Below are 19,763 nucleotides of genomic sequence, written 5' to 3'. Positions count from 1 at the left end.
TTTCAAAAGAACAAATTCAAATGGCTAATGGACATGAAAAAATGTTTAGGCTCCCTATCTATCAGGGAAATACAAATGAAAATGACATTGAGGTTGTACCTAAGTCCAGCAAAACTGGTGTATATTCATAACTTTACTAACAACACCTGCTGGTGTGGATGTGGAAAGAAATTTATCCTCCTTCACAGCTGGTGGGAGTGAAGGCTAGTACAACCACTATGGAAGTCAGTACGGAGAGTGTTAAGACAACTGAAAATTGACCTGCTGTATGACCCAGGTATCTCACTTCTGGGAATATATGCAAAGGAAATGAAATCTACATATTACAAAATGACCTGTAATCCTATATTTATAGCAGCAACACCCACAATAGCAAAGACATATAAACAACCCAGGTGTCTATCAAAACAGGAGTGGATAAGGAAAGTGTGATATATCTACTCTATGGAATACTACTTAGTCATGAAAAGAATGAAATTCTGGCATTTGCAACAAAATAGTCCCAACTAGAGACCATTATGCTCAGTGAAAGAAGACAATCCCCAAAGGCAAATATTGTATGCTTTCTCTGATATAAAGCAACCTTCATGCAGAGTACAAGATCAGGAGATATATAGGTAAAAAAGCATGTACATACAATCATCTACAGGAACTGTAAAATAGAAACTATCACTTTGAGATGTGAAGACATAACGCAGTATGCATCTCTACTTCCAAATCAAAGATGGACTCCCAATGAAACTGTTAAATATATCTTGTCACCAGTAATTTTTTTTTAAAAAAGTATTTATTTGAAAGGACAGAATGAAGGAAGAGACAGAAACAGAGCTCTTTCATATACTGGTTCACTCCTCAGATGGCTTCAACAGCTAGGGCTGGGAAAGGTTCAAGTCAGGAGTCAGGAACTTCATCTTGGTCGTCCACATGGGTGGAGGGGCCAGAAGCACCTGGGCCGCTCATCCCACTGTCACAAGCCGTGGCTTAAAGTGCTTTGCTATAACATCTGCTCCACTATTAATGCTTTTTAAAGTCTACTTTGATATTTGTATAGTAGTCTACGGCCATACCACCCTGAACGCGCCCGATCTCATCTGATATTTGTATAGTGACAAAAGCAGTTTTGAAGTAGTCTTCAACAGTGTTTTCCCATCATTTTACTTTCTGCTTTATAAAATAAATTCTTGTATGTCAGAATGCATACAAGAAAAGCAGCAGAAAGCTTAAAAAGACAGCATTGGTTCAATTAGGGAATTGAATTAATTTCAATGAACATAATTATTAACATATTTGGACTTAAGTTTTTCCTCTTACTACATGCATTTTTTTGACCCATCTGCTCTATATTTCCTTTGGTAACCTTTTTTGCCTTGTTTTGGATTATATTTATTATCCCATTTCTTCCTTCCAACAGTTTTACAGATGTATATTATTTTATATCACCATAAACACTTCATAAAAAATGTTTTCTAAGAAATAACTTATTACAACTTTTTTTTTTGGGTGGGAGGATGGCATTGTGGTATAACAGATAAAGTCACTTCGCTGTTTGAGTCCTGGTTGCTGCACTTCCAATCCAACTCCTTACTGATGGCCTGTGAAAAGCAATGGAGGATACAGCAAGTGCTTGGACCCCTGCTGGCCATGTGGGAGAGCAGAAACAAGCTGTTGGCTTCACTGTGGCCTAGTGCTGGCTGCTGCGGCCATCTGGAGAGTGAACCAGTTTAAGGAAAAGCTCTCCTTTCTCTGTCTCTCCCTTTCTCTCTGTAACTGACTTTTAAATACATTTATTTTGTTTCTGTAATACTGAAATGATAATTGATATTTTTTTCTCAATGTTTGGCATACTTTTGACAGTTTTCCTAACAGCACAACAATCATACCCCAACAACAGTGCTTACATTTATCTAAAAAATTAACTAACTCGAGAAAGTAACCACATATTCAGAGACTCAATTTTTTAGTACTTTGTGCAAAATGCTTGTTTGGCCACAGTCTTAAACCATATTTAAAACATCTTCCTCCAGTTTAACACTGAAATTTGTACACATAAATTATCATTTAAAAGATTTATGGTTCTTAAAGAACAGGGTTGAAACTAACCAGAACATTAAGACAACTTTTTTTTTTCTTTTCAAAGATTTATGTACTTATTTGAAAGTTGGATTTACAGAGACAGAGAAGGTGGGAGGGAAGGACAGACAGATGGAGAGGCAGAGAGAGATCTTCCATTAGCTGGTTCACTCCCTGGATAGTTGCAATGGCTGGTTGAGTTGGGCCAGGCTGAAGCTCAGGAGCTTCGTTTGGGTTTTCCCAATGGGCACTGAAGACCAAGCACTTGGACCATCTTCTGCTGCTTTTCCCAAGTCTAGTAGGGAGCTAGAGTGGAAGCGGAGACTTTAGGACTCACGTTGGCATTCATAAGGCATCCGCATTATAGGTGGCAGCTTTACTTGCTATGTCACAATGCTGACCCAGGACAATTTGCATTTTTTGTTTTTAAAGAGTTATTTACTTATCTGAAAGGCAGAATTACATACAGAGAAGGGAAAAGACTGGAGAGACCAGAGAGAACAGAGTAAGAGAGAGAGATAACCTTCATCTACTGCCTCATCCCACCCTCTCCAGACACAATTGCTGGAGCTGGGCCAGCCCCAAGCCAGGAGCCAGGAGCCAGAAGCTTCCTCTGGGTCTCCCATGTGGATGTAGGAACCTAAGAACTTGAGTCATCTCTCCGATGCTTTCCCAGGCACATAAGCAGGGAGCTGGATCAGAAGTGGAGCAGCCAGGAGTCAAACTGGCACCCATAAATGATTCTGGTGTAGCAGGCAGCAGCTTTACTCATATACAACAGTGCCAGTTTCAGACAAGTTTCTAAAGTATATGTAAGGTCTAAAGTTTACAATCTGCTATCTAATCAAAGCTGAATTTATAAATGCAAAGGCAGCAATTTAGCTGGAGATCAAAGTGACTAAACTTGTAGTGGTAGCAATTCAGTTCCAGAAAATATACTTATATACAGTAAGGCACGATATATGGCTTAACCTTTTAAAGGCACTAAGGATGACAACAGAAAAAAACAAAATGTGTTCTTGTAGTTTTTTCAAGCAACAGTCATTACAAAATATACTAATTAGGGCCCAGCGTGGTAACCTAGTGGCTAAAGTCCTCGCCTTGCATGTGCCGGGATTCCATATGGGCGCCGGTTCTATTCCTAGCTGCTCCACTTCCCATCCAGCTCCCTGCTTGTGGGGAGGAAAAGCAGTCAAGCACGTTCCAAAGCCTTGGGACCCTGCACCCACGTGGGAGACCCAGAAGAAGCTCCTTACTCTTAACTTTCGGAAATGAGTTAATAGATACAAGACCTATGACTCATTAGCTGAAAATATATTCTACCTTATCTTTTACAGAAAGTTAGTGGATCCTGCACCTCTAAGTAGGTCCACTGGCCTCGACAAAAACTGTTCTTACTGCAAGTTCCCTTTAGGCATACTGGGAAAGGGACAAATTGGGAAGAAGAAGGCAACAAAGGGAAATTTATAAAAGGGACAAGAGCTTAACTATTTATCTTTTCACCCATCAGGAACACTTTTCAGTGATGTAATTATTCTGAGAATGCTGATGAGATGTTTGTCCATGCTGTAGGCAAAGATCTTAATAAACATATTCCTGGAAACATTTCCCTTATTTTCTGGCATTTTTATTTATTTATGGTTACAATGGGGTGAGGCTGGCGCTGGTGTTTTGGGATGGTGAATAAAGCCTCCACTTTGTGGTGTTAGCACACCTCACATGGGCCTGCTCCACTTCTTTTTATTTATTTATTTATTTATTTTTTATTCACTGATTACATTGTATTATGTGATACAGTTTCGTTGGCTGCTCCACTTCTGATCCAGCTCCCTGCTAATGTGCCTGGTCAAACAGTGGAAGATGGTCCAAATGTCTGGGTTCCTGTACCCACATGGGTGACCAGGAAGAAGTTCCAAGCTCCTGGCTTTGGTATGTCCAGATCCTGCTGCTGCAGCCGTTTAGGGAGTAAACCAGCAGAGATCTGTCCCTCCCTCTCTGTCTCTGTTACTCTGCTTTTTGAGTAAATCTCTTCCTACCTCCCCTCCACTCTCTCTCTCTCTCTGTTTTTTAAAGACTCAACCTTTAGTGGCCCCCAAACAGACTTACCTTCGGCACAGTGAATACATCCTGTTGGAGGCAGTGATTCGAAAATACTCTGGTTTAGATCGAGAAGAACTGCCACTTATGGTTCCCAATCCTAAGCGCTGATAGTCTCTAAAACAAGCTTTTTCTACTAACTGTTCCATTGTAGATTTCTCTGAGGCCTTCAAGGTGGTACTTGTGGGAAGTTCACTCTCATCTGAAACTGTGATGACAAGAACAGGTTTTGAAGAAGTACCAAGATACAGGATTTCAAACTTTTTGAAAAGGCTCCTTAAACTAAGAGAAATTTATATTAGGGACTATGGCTTGTACACATATTATAAAAACAAATTATTCAACATCAATGAGGAATCATTCAAATAAACAAAACAGTTTATAGGAAATGAATATCAGTAACTCAAATAAAATGGTCATTTAAATAGTTTCTAAAAAGTATTTATTTTTTAATGAATCATCCATATTTTGTTGTTAAGCTTGCTAATTAATGACAGATGACAGTGATTTCTATTGAGGATTTAAAAAAAAAATCCAGATTTTGTTAGAGCTAACCTATTGTTAAAATTTATCTTTAACAGGATCACTATAAAAATGAATCACTCAGGTCTCAGTTTATTCTTCAAAACATAAACATTTTTTTAGGAATTTCTACATCAATCAGAAGTTACCAGAAGGAAAAAGATTTTTCTATTCTTAGAGCAGTTTTTTTTTATATGGAAATATTTAAGTTGGAGGAAGTGGTTATGCATGGGAAACTCACAGTTATGCAATCACAGGTTGCAGACTGGTTGAAGATTATAGATGTGGAAGAATTTACTCAATAATCAAGTATTTCAGGGAGAATTTTTTTTAAAAAAACAACATTCTTAATTGATACTGTATTTTCTGATTTTTAAAAATCCATATTGGAAAATATCCTAATTTACTTTCCTATTTATTTTCAAAGTGACAGAAGTCAAATCAAACTTGAAGCTTTTGGAAATGCACTCAAAGTATTAATGTGCAAGGAAAGTTACAGCTGTTTTCCACTGAAATTTTTTAAAAAGCTAAAACTTATCCCTTACAAATATCAGATTGTGTTTTAACTTGTGAATGCCATAATATAATCAAATACCAGTCAGCCTTTTATTTTCACAGCAGAGAACATTACACAATTTGACCTCTTGGTGAAACAATTACCACAGAACACTAGTTTTTGCTCCATAAAATCATCAACACTTTGGAGCGTCAACAGTATTCCTTCGGTTTTACACAGGACTGGGAAGGTCAGGATTCCAATGAAAGGCCACTTGAGCACCTAATGCTGGATCTTTTCATGGCCCTTAAAGGCAGGCTTAGATGGACACATTCTCATACAGGGCATGCCTACCTACACTCAAAGTCACATACATTCCTACCCTAGAAAACTGAAATGGAAACTTTTTAGCCAGTCTTTTCTTTAAAATGAAGTTTCTTTTTCTCCTAAGTGGTAGTAGTTGTTGCCTCTAGCACACCAATGGCTGTCTGAGTCTCCACTGCCATTTCTACAGTGTACTGGTACTGGGGTAAATAGGTAACTAACTTTTTTTTTTAAAGATTTATTTATTTTTATTGGAAAGTCAGATATGCATAGAGGAGGAGAGATAGAGAGGAAGATCTTCCGTCTGATTATTCACTCCCCAACTGAGCGCAATGACCAGTGCTGTGCCAATCCAAAGCCAGGAGCCAGGAACTTCCTCCAGGTTCTCCCATGTGTTGTCCCAAAGCTTTGGGCCATCCTCAACTGCTTTCCCAGGCCACAGCAGGGAGCTGGATGGGAAGTGGAGCTGCTGGGATTAGAACGGGCGCCCATATGGGATCCTGGCGTGTTCAAGGACATTAGCCACTTGGCCACGGCGCCGGGCCTGGTAACTAACTTTTAATAACACATTTTGCTACTGGTTTTCTAAATCTATCTTCCCAACATAGTGCCATCTTAATTGCCCAAATTCGGCCCCTTAAAAGAGCAGGCAGCTTTCTTCTTATGACCTGAATTCCTATATGTTAGGTCTCCATTTTGATCAAGAATATTCACCAAAACCCAAATTACGAAAACCTAAATATTCAACTTCAAGTATTCAATGTTCTTGTTCTCTTCTTGTGTAAGAATAAGATACAGCACACTATCTTACACATGTTTATATTCACTAAAAATTTCCTACACAGAGCCGATTTCTTTCTTGATTTTGTGAAACACACACAAAGTGGATAACATGGATTTAACAAAAGAGAAGCTAATTTAACAAAGTCTTATTTGAACAATGGAATATTGGGGAAAATATTTTTTCCAGTTCTAAAAAAACTGATAAGTGCTTTCAAGCTTCTCACAAGTTCTCGAGGTTTAAGGCAACTATGTCTTAGTTTCTTATTCATACAAGAAGAAAGAGTAAAATTGAACTATGAAAGAAAAATGAGTTCTCACATACCAGAAATGTCATCATCTTCATTCCATCCAGGACGATTGACTCTTTCTTCCACAATTGTCCCTGTCTTCCTTTTCAATAAATACTGTCGCCCAATTGTCATTTTTCCTGCCCTTTTGGCACCTTTTACTATTGTTTTTGAGAAAGTGCTATAAGTAACAAAAAAGAACATCAATTTAATATGAAGGTACCAATTATACTTTTGACATCCACAAAGCTCAAGCTGTTCTTTTCTTATTCCACTACTACACTTTTATTAAACCTCTCCTTTGGATTTTTTTTTTTTTTGGTGGGGGGAGAGTATATGACAGTGTACTAATTTCCTAATTAAGACCATTGTCAACAAGACCGTGTTTTAGGCAGAAAATAATTGAACCTGAAGGGAACACAAACTACTCATTACACTGAAATTAAACTCCTCAGTTTGGCTTTCTGTCAAGCATGCCTAAACTAAACTCACTTTGCTAATCATAAGCACTGTCTCGACCAGCTCCCACAATCACATTTCAGATAGACGCTCACACAGAAAATCAGTCTGCCTATCTCCACTGAGTCAAGTTCTTTCTACTAACTCACAGAGCCCTCCTTTGAGGTCATATGACAATCATAACCGACAAAACCTTCATTTCTTAACTGGTTTATGTGTGTATGGGTGGTATCCTGCCTCTAAATAGCTGCAAGCCTTCTGATGTAGAGAAAAAGAATAAGCTGGTGGTATGAGCAGTTAGTTAAGCTCTCTCTTGCAACACTGGATCCCAGGTCCTGCTAATGCACCTGATAATGTAGCAGCAGATAACCCAAGTATTTGGGTCCCAACCCTCTATGGGAGTTCTGGATGTAATTTTTGGCTCATGGCTTTAGCATAGCTGAACAATGATTGACCTGATATTGGGAAAGTGAACCAGCAGAAGATCTCCGTGAACTCCCCCACCCTCTTTTTTTTAAAGTTATTTATTTTTATTGGAAAGGCAGATATACAGAGAGGAGAGAGAGGAAGATCTTCCATCTGATGGTTAACTCCCCAAGTGGCCACAACGACTGGAGCTGAGCCAATCCGAAGCCAGGAACATGGAACCTCCTCCAGGTATCCTACATGGGTGCAGGGTCCCAAGGCTTTGGCACATGCTTGACTGCTTTCCCAGGCCACAAGCAGGGAGCTGGATGGAGAGTGGAGCCGCTGGGATTAGAACCGGCGCCCATATGGGATCCTGGCATGTTCAAGGCAAGGACTTTAACCACTATGCTATCGTGCCAGGCCCTGTGAACCCTTTTATCTCTGTTTCTGTCACCCTGTCTTTTGAATACATAAAACAAATCCTAAAAAACATGACTTCCTGTGCCTGTCACTATGGCTCAGTGGCTAAATCCTCCTCCCATAACAGCACTGGTTTATGTCCTGGCTGCTCCACTTCCCATCCAGCTCGCTGGGAGGGCAGTACAGAATGGCCCAAAGCCTTGGGACCCTCCACCTCTCCACTCTCCATGGGAGACCTGGAAGAAGCTCCTGGCTTCTGATTGGGTCAGCTCCGGGCACTGCAGCCACTTGGGGAGTGAACCAGTGGACAGAAGATCTTCCTCTGTGTCTCTTTCTGTAAATGTGTCTTTCAAAAAAAAGATTTGCTTTTTTACTGGAAACAGTTTCCTTTTGAGAAAAGGAGAAAAAAAAAGAAATGAGAAATTTGAGAATCTTTTAGAGGGAAACTAGGATGTAAATGACTTGGACCTAAAAAAAGCTTTATTCCGACAGTTTCTTTTTTTCTGGTAGAAAATGTGACATATAGTAACTATACAACTCAGAGAATTAAACACAGATCCTATTGCTGGTTTGTTAGATGGTGGTGAAAATTTTGATAAGTTTTTTTTCTATTTTCTTAAACATGTATTTTTTTATTTGAAATGCAGTTACAGAGCATCTTCCATCTGCTGGTGTACTCCCCAAATGGCCACAACAGCCAGAGCTGGGCTGGTTTGAAGCCAGGACCCAGGAGTTTTCTTGGGTCTTCCACACGGGCTAAGGCGCCTAGGATTTGGGTCCTTCTCTGCTGCCTTTGCAGGCCGTTAGCAGAGAGCTGGATGGGCAATGGAGCTGCTGGGACTCAAAGTGGCACTCACACAGGGTGCTGGCACCACAGGTAGAAGATCACTTTGCTATACCACAGTACCAGCCCCAATAAAATTGTTTTCAATTGTGCTTTTTCCCTTCACGACAATCAAAACATTTTTTTGTCATTTGTTAAAAAGGTAAAAATATTCTTTTACTGTCAAACAATTTTATCAGATCTTATATTTGGTCACCTGCATCACAAATCTGAAAGTTACAAATACATTTTACAGATTTAGTTATTTGAAAGGGTGAAAGGGAGAGGAGGAGAGAGGAAAAGAGAAAGAGAGATATGAGAGATAGAGGATTGAGGGTGGAGAGAGATTATGTGTGTGTGTGTGTGTGTGTGTGTGTGTGTGTATGACAAAGGGAGAGGGAGGGAAGGAAGGAGGGAGGGAGGGAGGGAGAGAAAGAGAGAATATGAATGAATGAATGAATGAATGAATCAATTTGCTGTCCTGGGATTGATTCCCAGCCTCCCCTCACAGATGCACTTTGAAGCAGGAACCTGAACCCCATCTGGGTCTCCAAGGCATCATGTTGCCTCCCAAGCACATCAGCAGGAAGCTGGATTGGTAGTGCAGGGTGTGGGACTTCAATATGGGGTGTGGGATCCTAGACAGTAAGCACTCAGTCTACTGCTGCAAGGTGTGCCCCTTAACATGTTTTAGATTCTGGGAATCACCAAATGAACTCAATGGAATATTTTGAAAAAATTTCCCATAGCTACAGCTTGAGGCAATTGTTAAAACTGTAAGCCTTTTTTTATTTTTTATTTTTTTTGAGAGGAAGAGATAAGGATACACGGGATGGGGGAAGGGTGAGAGAGACAAACAGTGAGCACTCCCATCTAATAGTTAGCTCCTCAAAAGTTTCCAACAGGAAGGGCTGGGACTTACAGCAAGGAGGCAGTCATGTTGCCTCATGGGATCTGCATTAGCAGGAAGCTGGAGCCACGAGGTGAAGCTACGTATTGCATCCAGACACTCCGATATGGGATGTGAGCACTTAAACCACTAGGCCAAATGTCTACTCCCTAATTCTTTTAAAAAATATTTATTTATATTTATTGAAAAGGCAGAATTACAGAGAGAAGGAGAGAAAGAGAGGAAGATCTTTTGTCCCCGGTTCACTCCCCAGGTGGCTGCAATGGCCGGAGCTGTTCTGAAGCCAGGGACCAGGAGCTCTTTTGGGTCTCCCACGCAGGTGCAGGGTCCCAAGGCTTTGGGCCATCCTCGACTGCTTTCCCAGGCTACAAACAGGGAGCTAGATGGGAAGTGGATGAGTTAGGACACAAATCACCACTCATATGGGATCCGGGTATTTGCAAGGTGAGGATTTAGCCACTAGGCTATAGCACTGGGCCCTTCCCTAATTGTTAAAATTGCTTTATCTCTGTTGTAGCTTAAATAACACACTGATACTGATATCTATCTACCTACCCACCTGATGTTATCTAAGACTGAAACATCAGAGAAAGTTGTCAATGTCATTGAGATAGAGCCTCATAGCCTCCTCTGTGTCTCTATGGTGCTAAGATACCAGGCTTGGCTCACCAGTGCAAATTTTTAGGAAGCTATCATGTACCAGGATGTCGCATGTGGGAATTCATGAGTTCATTGGCTTCCCATGTAATGTATCAGTTTAGCCATGTATTCAATAGACAACATACAATATGGGACCTCAAATCTGTTAAAATTCTAAACCTATCCCACACATAGCAAACGGAGACCTTTTTACCCCAAATCTGCAAAGCTGTAATATATAGTTTACATTACAGATGTTCAAATTTAAGACAATAATGTTAAATGAGTTGAAATTCTATCCACTACATTTTATTACTAATAGAATTGCAAAACGCTTGTAATTTTGTAATAACAAATTCAAAAGTTTCAACATAAAATTTTAAACCTTTTTTCATCAGAAAGTAAGAGTTCATACTACAGAACTACGACAGCTAAATTCACTGTCTAATCCTGGTTTGGGTCCTGGATGAGAAAAAAAAGTAGTTGTAAATGATACTTAGAAAAATTTTACTATGGTCTCTGGGTTAGCTAAGGATTTGGTATCAATTAAATTTCCCATTTTTGACTTTTGCACTGTGGTTATAGAAAATGGTATTTTTTTTTTCTTAGAGAACACATACTGATGTATTCACTTCAAATGACTCAGGGGAAAAAAATAGGTGCATTATCTTTTTTTAAAACTATGTATATATTCATTATTAGAGAGGGAAAAAAGTGAAACAGTGAACTCCTATCCACTGATGCATTCCTGAGTTGTTGGCAGTGGCAAGACGGAGGCAGGGCTGAAGCTGGGAGTGGTCAGGCCTGTCCTCCCACGTAGGTGGCAAGAACCTGACTGTATGAGCCGTGCATGCTGCTCAGGCTCTGCTTGAGCAGGGAACGGGAGCTGCGCGGCGGCTGGAAGCCAGGCATTCTGACTTGGGATGCAGGTATCCCAACCAGCAACCTAACAGCAAGCCAAGCCTGCCCCGTATCCCCTCTTAGATCCATTTTCCATGGATGTTTCGAAGTTCATGTTGTACACATACACATATGAGAATAATAAAGCAAGTGAACAAAAAAAACTTCTGGTTACTTTGAATATTAACACATACACACAGAATTCTTGGTAGTATTGTTGTGAATTTTCTGTAAGTTTTGAAATTATTCAAAATTAAAAATTATACAAAATAAAGTTTTCTCTCTAGATCAAAGCAAAACTTTTAAGCAAGGATATTGGTAAAAATCTGAAGAGATTATTACTCAAAAATTTATCAATATGGAGAAAAGGAAAATAAAATTTTGTATTGTCAAAATGCATTGTGAGGGACCAGCACTGTAGCTGCTGTCTGTGACACTGGCATCCCATATGGGCACAGGTTTGTATCTTGTATGAGATGCTCCTCATCCAATTCAACTCCCTGCTAATGGATTTACTACAATCCTGGGAAAAGGAGCAGAAGATGGCCTTCATATTTGGGTCCCTGTACCCATGAGAGCGCCTAACCCAGCCCCGGCCACTGCGGCCATCTGGGAAGTGAACCAGTGGATGGAAGATCTGTTGCTGTCTCTCCAAATTTGACTTTGAAAGAATAAATAAATCTTAAAAAAATAATAAATGGATTGTGAGCAATATATATATGTGTGTGTGTGTATATATATGACAGTCAAAGCCTCTTACAGCCCTTACATTTTGAAATCTGCTACAATGCTGCTATTCCATAGCATTCTAAGCTTGGCCTAATGGGCTTGACAGATTAGCCGACAAAAAGAGCAATCATTTATACCTTGACACAAAAGATGTATTACTTCCAGGGATAAGCAATTATGAGAAGGTTAAAATTAACAGATCTTTCCTTTATCTTACCGAAAGGAAGTAGTCTTCTCCTTCTGTTTGGGTAAAATTATTTGTGGGGTTGTTTGTCCAGTGGCAAAGGCAAAGGTACTGAAAATGGACTGAGGATAACGGAACTTCATCAGCTGCTTCTTAAAGATTTCAACCACTTCTGGACTTACTTCTTCATCAAATGCTACTTTAATCAACTGGAAACAAAAGAGATTAAACACATCAGAAGCATCAATGATTTTTAGACAATTTCCTCCAAGTTACTGAAATAACAGAAAGCAACAGCACTGCATGGCAATAACATGAGGTATTTTAAATGTTTGACAATCTCATTTTAAAAGCTGTTATTTTTAATTTGAAAGGTAGAGTGGCAGAGAGAGGGAGGAACAGAGAAATCTTCCCTCCACTGCTTTCCCCTCCAAATGCCCACCAACAGCCAGTTCTGGGTCAGCCCAAAGCCACGAGTTGGGCGCTCCGTATGGCTCTCCCATGTGGATGGCAGGAAGCCAGTATGTAGGCTATCCTCTGCTGTCTCCCGGGGATATTGACAGGAATTTGATCAAAAGTAGAGGCAGGAATTGATCCCAAATATCCCAGGACAGGATGTGGGCAACCCTAGGTGCTATACAATCTACTGTGCCCCAACACCCACCTCACATTTCTAAATTTTAAAAGTAAAAATGAAAGGGCCAATATTACGGTGCAGCAGTATATTGTGACAAAATCAGTGTGAGTCCTGGCTTCTCCACTGGTAAACCAGCCTTCTGCTGATGTATGCGGGCAGGCAGTGGAAGATGGCTCAAAGACTTGGGCCCCTGTCATCCGTGTGGAGACAAGGACAGACCTGGCTCCTGGTTTTGGACTAGCCAAGCTCTAGCTACTGCAGTTATCTTGGAAAGTAAGTCAGTGGATGAAGATCTTTATCCATCTGTTCCTTTTATACTCTCTTCAAATAAAAATCTTTTAAAAATTAAAAAGTGAGGTTCAGAAGTGTTTGCTTTCCATAGATGGACAGTTGACAAGGAAAATCACAAATCTTGAAATGGGCTTTAAGACTTTCTATTGTAAAATGCAATGGAAATTAGCTTGTTGTGGCTGAAATAGCAAACATTCTTTTCTTATTTCTTAACTGTTGACTCTTGAAAGGGAAATCTGCCTAGTGAGGCTCCTTTATTATTTGGGTTATAATAAATCTAGGTAGATTAAAAAAATCAGATTTACTACAATTTTAAAAGCACACTCAGGCAATGTTGGTATACAAAGTACTGGCAGCTGAAATAGTGAGAAACACAAACAAACAAACAAACAAAAACCAACTATGGCTCCGAGTAGTTAACGCTCTCAGGAGATGGGACAAAGTCTGGAGCTTGAAGGTCCACACAGCAACTCCAGTGCAAGGAATGGGCAAGAACTGGAAACCCTGTCATCTTGAAAGCCAGAGCCAACACAAGAAGAACAGGAAAAATGATATAATATGAGAAAGAAAAACTATGAGAAGGTTACTTCTTCCAGAGTCTGGCTTGCATTAGTAATTTCGTAAGTTTTGATATTCAGAGTTCCGTACAAAAACCCCTGCCTTATCAGGGGTCATTCATTGATACCAATGATACTTTAGTCTTGGTTGTGTTTCTTATAGTTTGCCTTCTGCCACCGATGAGCCAGAGGTTATTTTCTTCTGAAACAGATGTCAAAAGAATTGCTTTTTATCTGAAAGTTTTATCAAATAAGAATTGGGGTAGAATTTTATAGAGCCCACTGAAAGCTTACCAGTTTCTAAGAGCTCTAGATAATGACAGACAACCTGCTTGCATGCCTGAGCTGGCCAAGCTGCCCATGAGATGAAGCATTAAAGCCAAGACTACAGTATTTGTAAGTCTACCCTGCTGAAGATTAATGTCTTGGGTCGCTTGTCCTTCTCGTCCTCTAACTTCTGACCATGACTATACAGAATGGCTGTAAAAGCAGCAGATGGGTGAAAATGTTTACTTGGTAAGAACGGCTTCCTTTCTTCGTACCTGAAAAGATGCGGATGTGATCTGCAGTCCTTCTTGCATGTTTTGCTGCAGCTGGTTCTGCATTGTGATTTTCTTTTCCTTGGTGATGGAAGCAATGGGAAAGCTGCGCACGACTGTCTGCTCACCAACTGTGGGAAGACAGGACAGACTCAGCAAGACAACGGTACAGCTCCTGTCTGTAGTCTCCACCACTCGCTGCAACAGCCTGTGTTGGAGAATGTGTCTAAACAGGACAACAACTAGGAATGCAGTGAGGCTCATTCGTCAATTTTTACTAGATGGCAATTTATTCCTGAGACATACAGAGAAGGAACTGTCATAGCCTGCCTTAATTTTGTTCTATGTCCTGACCTACTGTGTGTAGCTTATGATTGCCTGGTTTAAGGCAATCTTATAGGAAACAGGTTCTTTCTCTTCAAGTAGGGAAAAGACATTCAAGACAGTTAATGAAAGGATAGAACAAAGAAGAGCAAGTTTTTGAAGTTTGCTTGCATATATAGTAAAAAGTGTTGCATAAACACAATTATCTATGCCCTGGGGAGACAGGAATGGCCTGAAGCACAAGAATTTTTAAGAGTTCAACTATAAAATAATAGGAAAATGTAAGTATTATTTGCCCACACTCAGGCATTGACAATGAAAGTCTAGAAAAGAAGCACCACACACAAAGGCTCCCCAGGAGAATTTCCAGCTCCTCATAAGAGGAGACGCACATGCAGAATATTCCTAGAAAAACATCAATATTTTAAAATGTCTCTATCAGGGCCAGAGTCATGATATATCAGTAGGCTAAATCTCTGCCTGTGATACTGGTAACCCATACATGTAGCTGGTTCTAGTCCCAAGCTGCTCCACTTCTGACCCAGCTCTTTGCTTACGGCCTGGGAAAGCAGCAGAGGATGGCTCATGTCCTTGTGTCCCTACACCCATGTGGGGGACCTGGGAGAAACTCTGTTCCTGGCTTTGGATCAGCCCAAGCTCAGCCACGCAGCCATTTGGGGAGTGAACCAGTGGATGGCACAACCTTTCTCTTTCCCGCCTCTTTCTTTGTCTCTCCATCTTTCCAAAACTCTTCCAAATAAAAATAAGATAAATCTTAAAAATGTGTATACCAACCAAATCAACTCACAAATACAATGTAATCCCTATTCAAAAAACAAAACAAAACAAAACAAAACAAAACAAAACCAATGACATGTTTCACAGCACTAGAAAAAAAAAATACTACAACTTGCGTAGAATCATAGAAGACCTGGAATAGCTGAAACAACCTTAGCAAAAAGAACAAAGCAAAAGGTATTTACACTCCTGATTTTAAAAAATATTACAGATATAGTAATTAAAACCATATGTTTGGCAGCACATTCTGTGCTGTAGCAGCAGGGGGAGAACAGAACTAATTGGATAACTACCCCAAACATACTATGACAGCAAAAATATCCTGGTGAATGGTGTCAATGGACATTGAGAGGGTGACATCACCCTTGGATTGGTGAAAACAGCAGCATTTCAGAACTATCCAAACCACTTGGACAGAACCCTCAGAATATGACACACTGAGACTCTGGGTTGATATCAGGTGGCGGTTCCTCATCCCTGGGTACTGGGACGTGTGGAAAGTCATGAGTGTTTCCCCAGGAGCAATAAGAATAGCAAATTTGGAAGCAATGAATTCACCCAATTTTCCCTAAAGCTCTACCCTTCCTACCCTGATCAACCATGTAATCACTATTAAAAAAATAAAAAACAACCATATGCTGTCAACATAAAAACAGACCCACAGACCAATGGAAGGTAATAGATACTCTAGAAACAGACTCATGCATCCAAAGCCAGCTAATCTCTGACAAATAAGAACATCCATTAGAATAAGGGCAGTCTGCAATAAATGGTGCTGGGAAAAGAAACCAGACCCTTGTCTCTCATCATGTACAAAAATCAAATAAGAATGGATTATGGGCCCGGCAGCGTGGCCTAGCGGCTAAAGTCCTCGCCTTGAATGCCCCGGGATCCCATATGGGCGCCGCTTATAATCCCGGCAGCTCCACTTCCCATCCAGCTCCCTGCTTGTGGTCTGGGAAAGTAGTTGAGGACAGCTCAATGCTTTGGGACCCTGCACCCGTGTGGGAGACCAGGAAAAGGTTCCGGGTTCCCGGCTTCAGATCAGCGCACACCGGCCGTTGCGGCTCACTTGGGGAGTGAACCATCAGACGGAAGATCTTCCTCTCTGTCTCTCCTCCTCTCTGTATATCTGACTTTGTGATAAAATAAATAAATCTTTAAAAAAAAAAAAGAATGGATTAAAGACCTAAATTTAAGACCTGAAACTTCGAGATTACTAGAAGAAAATGCAGCAGGAAGTGCCTCAGGACACTGGAATGGGCAAGCATTTTTTGAATAAGACCCTAAAAGCATAGGAAAGAGCTGCAAAAATAGACAAATGGGATCTCATCAAGCCACAAAACTTGCACAACAAAGAAAACATGGCTGAAGAAACAATCTACAGAATAGAGGAAGATACTTGCAAGTTACACATCTGACAATAACCAGAGTTTAAAAGAAAAACACTTCAATAGTAAAACTCCAAGTCCAACTAAAAAAGAAGCCACAGATACAGTTTTCAAAGGAAGACATACAAATGGCAACACACACGAAAAAATGCTCAGCATCACTAATCATAAGGGAAATGCAAATGTAAACCACAATGAGATATCTCCCCCAAGTCACAATGATTGTTATTAAAAAGACACAATGGGCCCAGCACAGTAGCCTAGTGGTTAAGGTCCTTGCACCAGGATCCCATCTGGGCAGTGGTTTGTGTTCCAGTGGCCCCACTTCCCATCCAGCTCTCTGCTTGTGGCCTTGGAAAGCAGCTGAGGATGGCCTAAAGCCTTGGGACCCTGCACCTACATGAGAGACTGGAAAGAGCTCCTGGTTCCTGGCTTTGGATCAGCTTAACTCTGGCTGTTGTGGCTACTTGGGAGGTGAATCAGCAGATGGAAAATCTTTCTATCTCTCCTTCACTCGGTAAAATCTGATTTTTCCAATAAAAAGTAAAAAGAAAAAACACCCACCCAAACAACAAAACAAAGAACCCCACAACTAGTTCTGGTAAAGACTAGTTCTGGAGAAAAGGGAAGCTGTAGCACTGCTGGTGGCGATTTCAAACAGGAGAGCCATGTGGAAGACAACTGGCACTTCTTTAAAAAAAATTAAAGGTAGTACTGCTACATGGTCCAGTGAGCCTACACTGGGTATCTACCTGAGGGAAACAACCTAAGTGTTCATCCACTGATGAATGTATAACAAATGTGTTACATATTATTAGTCAGCCACAAAAGAACGAAATTTTGTCATTTTCAACAACATGGCTAGAAGTGAGGTTGTGATGTTAACTGAAATGAGCCAGAGACAAGTATTACATATTACTCATATATGAAGTCTAAGAGAGTTGATTTTGGGTTGGTGTTCTGGTATAGCATGTTAAGCTGCCTTTTGTAATGCTGGCATCTCATACTTGAGTGCTGTTTCAAGTACTGGCTGTTCCATTTCCAATCCAGCTCCCTGCTAATGTGCCTGAGAGAGCAGGAGAAGTTTTTGGTTCCCTGATACCCAAGAGGCAGACATGATGGAGTTCCTGGATCCTGGCTTTGGCCTGGCTGAGCCCTGGCTCTTGTGGGAAGCTGGCACTACAGAGTGGAAGATTAGCCTGCCATCCCACTGTGAGGGCCCCAATATAATTATCCCATTTAGGTGGCAGGGAACTATCATTGACTGCCTTTCCAGGCGTATTAGCAGGAAGGTGGATTGGAAACACAGCAGCCAGGGCTTGAACCAGGACTCTGATCTTGGATGTAGTTATCCCTAGCAGCACCATGCTAGTCCCACTTTATTGTGGCCTTTTTTTTCTTTATTATATAGTAAGCAATCTTTTAAAGATTTACTTATTTTATTGGAAAGGCAGATTTACAGAGAGAAGAGACAGAGAGGAAGATCTTCTATCTACTGGTTTACTCTCCAAGTGGCCACAATGGCTGGAGCTGAGCTGATCTGAAGCCAGGAACCAGGAGCCTCCTCCGGGTCTCCCACACGGGTGCAGGGTTCCAAGGCTTTGGGCCATTCTCAACTGCTTTCCCTCGACTGCCACAAACAGGAAGCAGGAAGGGAAGTGGAATAGTCAGGACACAAACTGGCACCCATATAGGATTCCAGCAGTTGCAAGGTGAGGATTTAGCCACTAGGCTATTGCACTGGGCCCAGGAAGCAATCTTTATGACAAATATCTTAAACCATCTTGATTCTATCAAACCTAGAATAGTCCAACTAGTAAGATTTTAAAGATAATATATCTGAATTTCATTATTCAACAAAATGAATTGCACATAGTATATACTCATCAAATGCTATCAAATGACATCACAGGAAGAAGAGCCATGTGGCCCAATGGTTCACAGTTCTCAGCACTCGATACATTCACCTGTAGGGCATGAAAAGTACACAGATTCCCACATCTCCCCATTCTGACAGCTTCAGACTCTGGTTCAGTTGTTTGAGGTATGAGTCAAAATTGGTACATGTATTGCAAGCACTCCAGATAACACACATAATCAGCTCAATGTGAAAACTACAGAATTATCACCAATGAAAGCCCAATCTTCTAGTTTTAAGAGGAAAATGAAAGCCCAAGGAGTTAAGTGACCTGCTTCAGCTATCAAGACTGATTAGTAGCAATTCAAATTTGAGTTTTCTGACTTGCAGTCCAACAGTTTCACCCCAAACCTTACGTGCTTTTACCATCAATAATATTAGTATAGAGACTATAGTAATTTTAATAAGAATGCAGAGTATTTCTGGAGAGGATATGTTATTCCTCTCTAATACAGAATGTTTCATAGAGCCATAGGGAAAGGAAATACAAGTTATAGGAGCTTATGAGAGGAAACAAAGCCCGACGAGAGGGAAGCAGAGTTGATTGCTGCCGTCCAAGCCTGTGGTGCTTAGTGTACTCTTCCAAAAAAGAGGCTCATGTGTCAGGAAGACTTACATTTAACTGTAGGAAACACAAAGTTGGGGCAAGTCTGCTGGGGCATATGTATAAGTCAAACAACATGGCCTTTCCTAGGGAACAATACTCTTTTCCTCAAGAAACTATTTCAGCATAGGAACCTTTGCTTCATTTACAAGACATCCTTTGTTCTTCAAGTAAAAATATATGACCCAAATTATAATTATCTTCAACAGGCAAATCTGCATGGCAAAAAAGCTTATTTTGGATTTGAAACAATTTACAAGTCACTGTGCACAGACTGAATCAGCAACTCCAGCTCAACACAGATTCTGAAGTTCTGATGGCGGACAAGGAGTCACACACACCTAGCTGATCATGGGGAGTTCCTCTGAAGAGAATTCTGTAGGTGGTCAGGAACAAGGCTCCTTCGGCGGGCAGCAGCTGAGGGCCCCCAAGAAGACCTCCAGCAGCTTCTTCTCTTCCGTCAGGGTCCAGCAGAACCCGGAGACCTTCACATACGATTTCTTCTCCTGGCAGCAATGCGGGTCTAAGAATCTTGGGCTAACAACACAGAAAGTATTTTAAACACAACTCTGTGGGATTTCCAACACTTAGGCTATGGTGGGGGATTGTCTGGCTTGTTGGCCATACAAAACCTGCAAAATCATTAGGTTTGG

The 19,763-nt window shown here is 40.7% G+C and overlaps 1 protein-coding gene across 2 annotated transcripts in view; it reads right to left on the bottom strand.

Annotated features, from left to right (window-relative positions):
- SBF2 (SET binding factor 2) overlaps positions 1-19,763 on the bottom strand; it is a 416,533-nt gene that overhangs the window by 61,326 nt on the left and 335,444 nt on the right. For both annotated transcript variants that reach the window (XM_036494152.2, XM_004593793.3), the window contains exons 22-26: positions 19,452-19,647; positions 14,079-14,206; positions 12,085-12,260; positions 6,615-6,760; positions 4,177-4,375 (exon numbers count right to left, since the gene is read on the bottom strand). In XM_036494152.2, the coding sequence (XP_036350045.2) occupies positions 4,177-4,375; positions 6,615-6,760; positions 12,085-12,260; positions 14,079-14,206; positions 19,452-19,647 (845 nt within the window). The remainder of the gene's footprint in view (positions 1-4,176; positions 4,376-6,614; positions 6,761-12,084; positions 12,261-14,078; positions 14,207-19,451; positions 19,648-19,763) is intronic.

Source organism: Ochotona princeps, chromosome 4 (assembly GCF_030435755.1).
Source record: "Ochotona princeps isolate mOchPri1 chromosome 4, mOchPri1.hap1, whole genome shotgun sequence".
In the NCBI taxonomy this organism is placed as follows: Eukaryota; Metazoa; Chordata; class Mammalia; order Lagomorpha; family Ochotonidae; genus Ochotona; species Ochotona princeps.
Note: the sequence above shows the minus strand (reverse complement) of the source record. Positions and strands in the feature narration are given on the sequence as shown.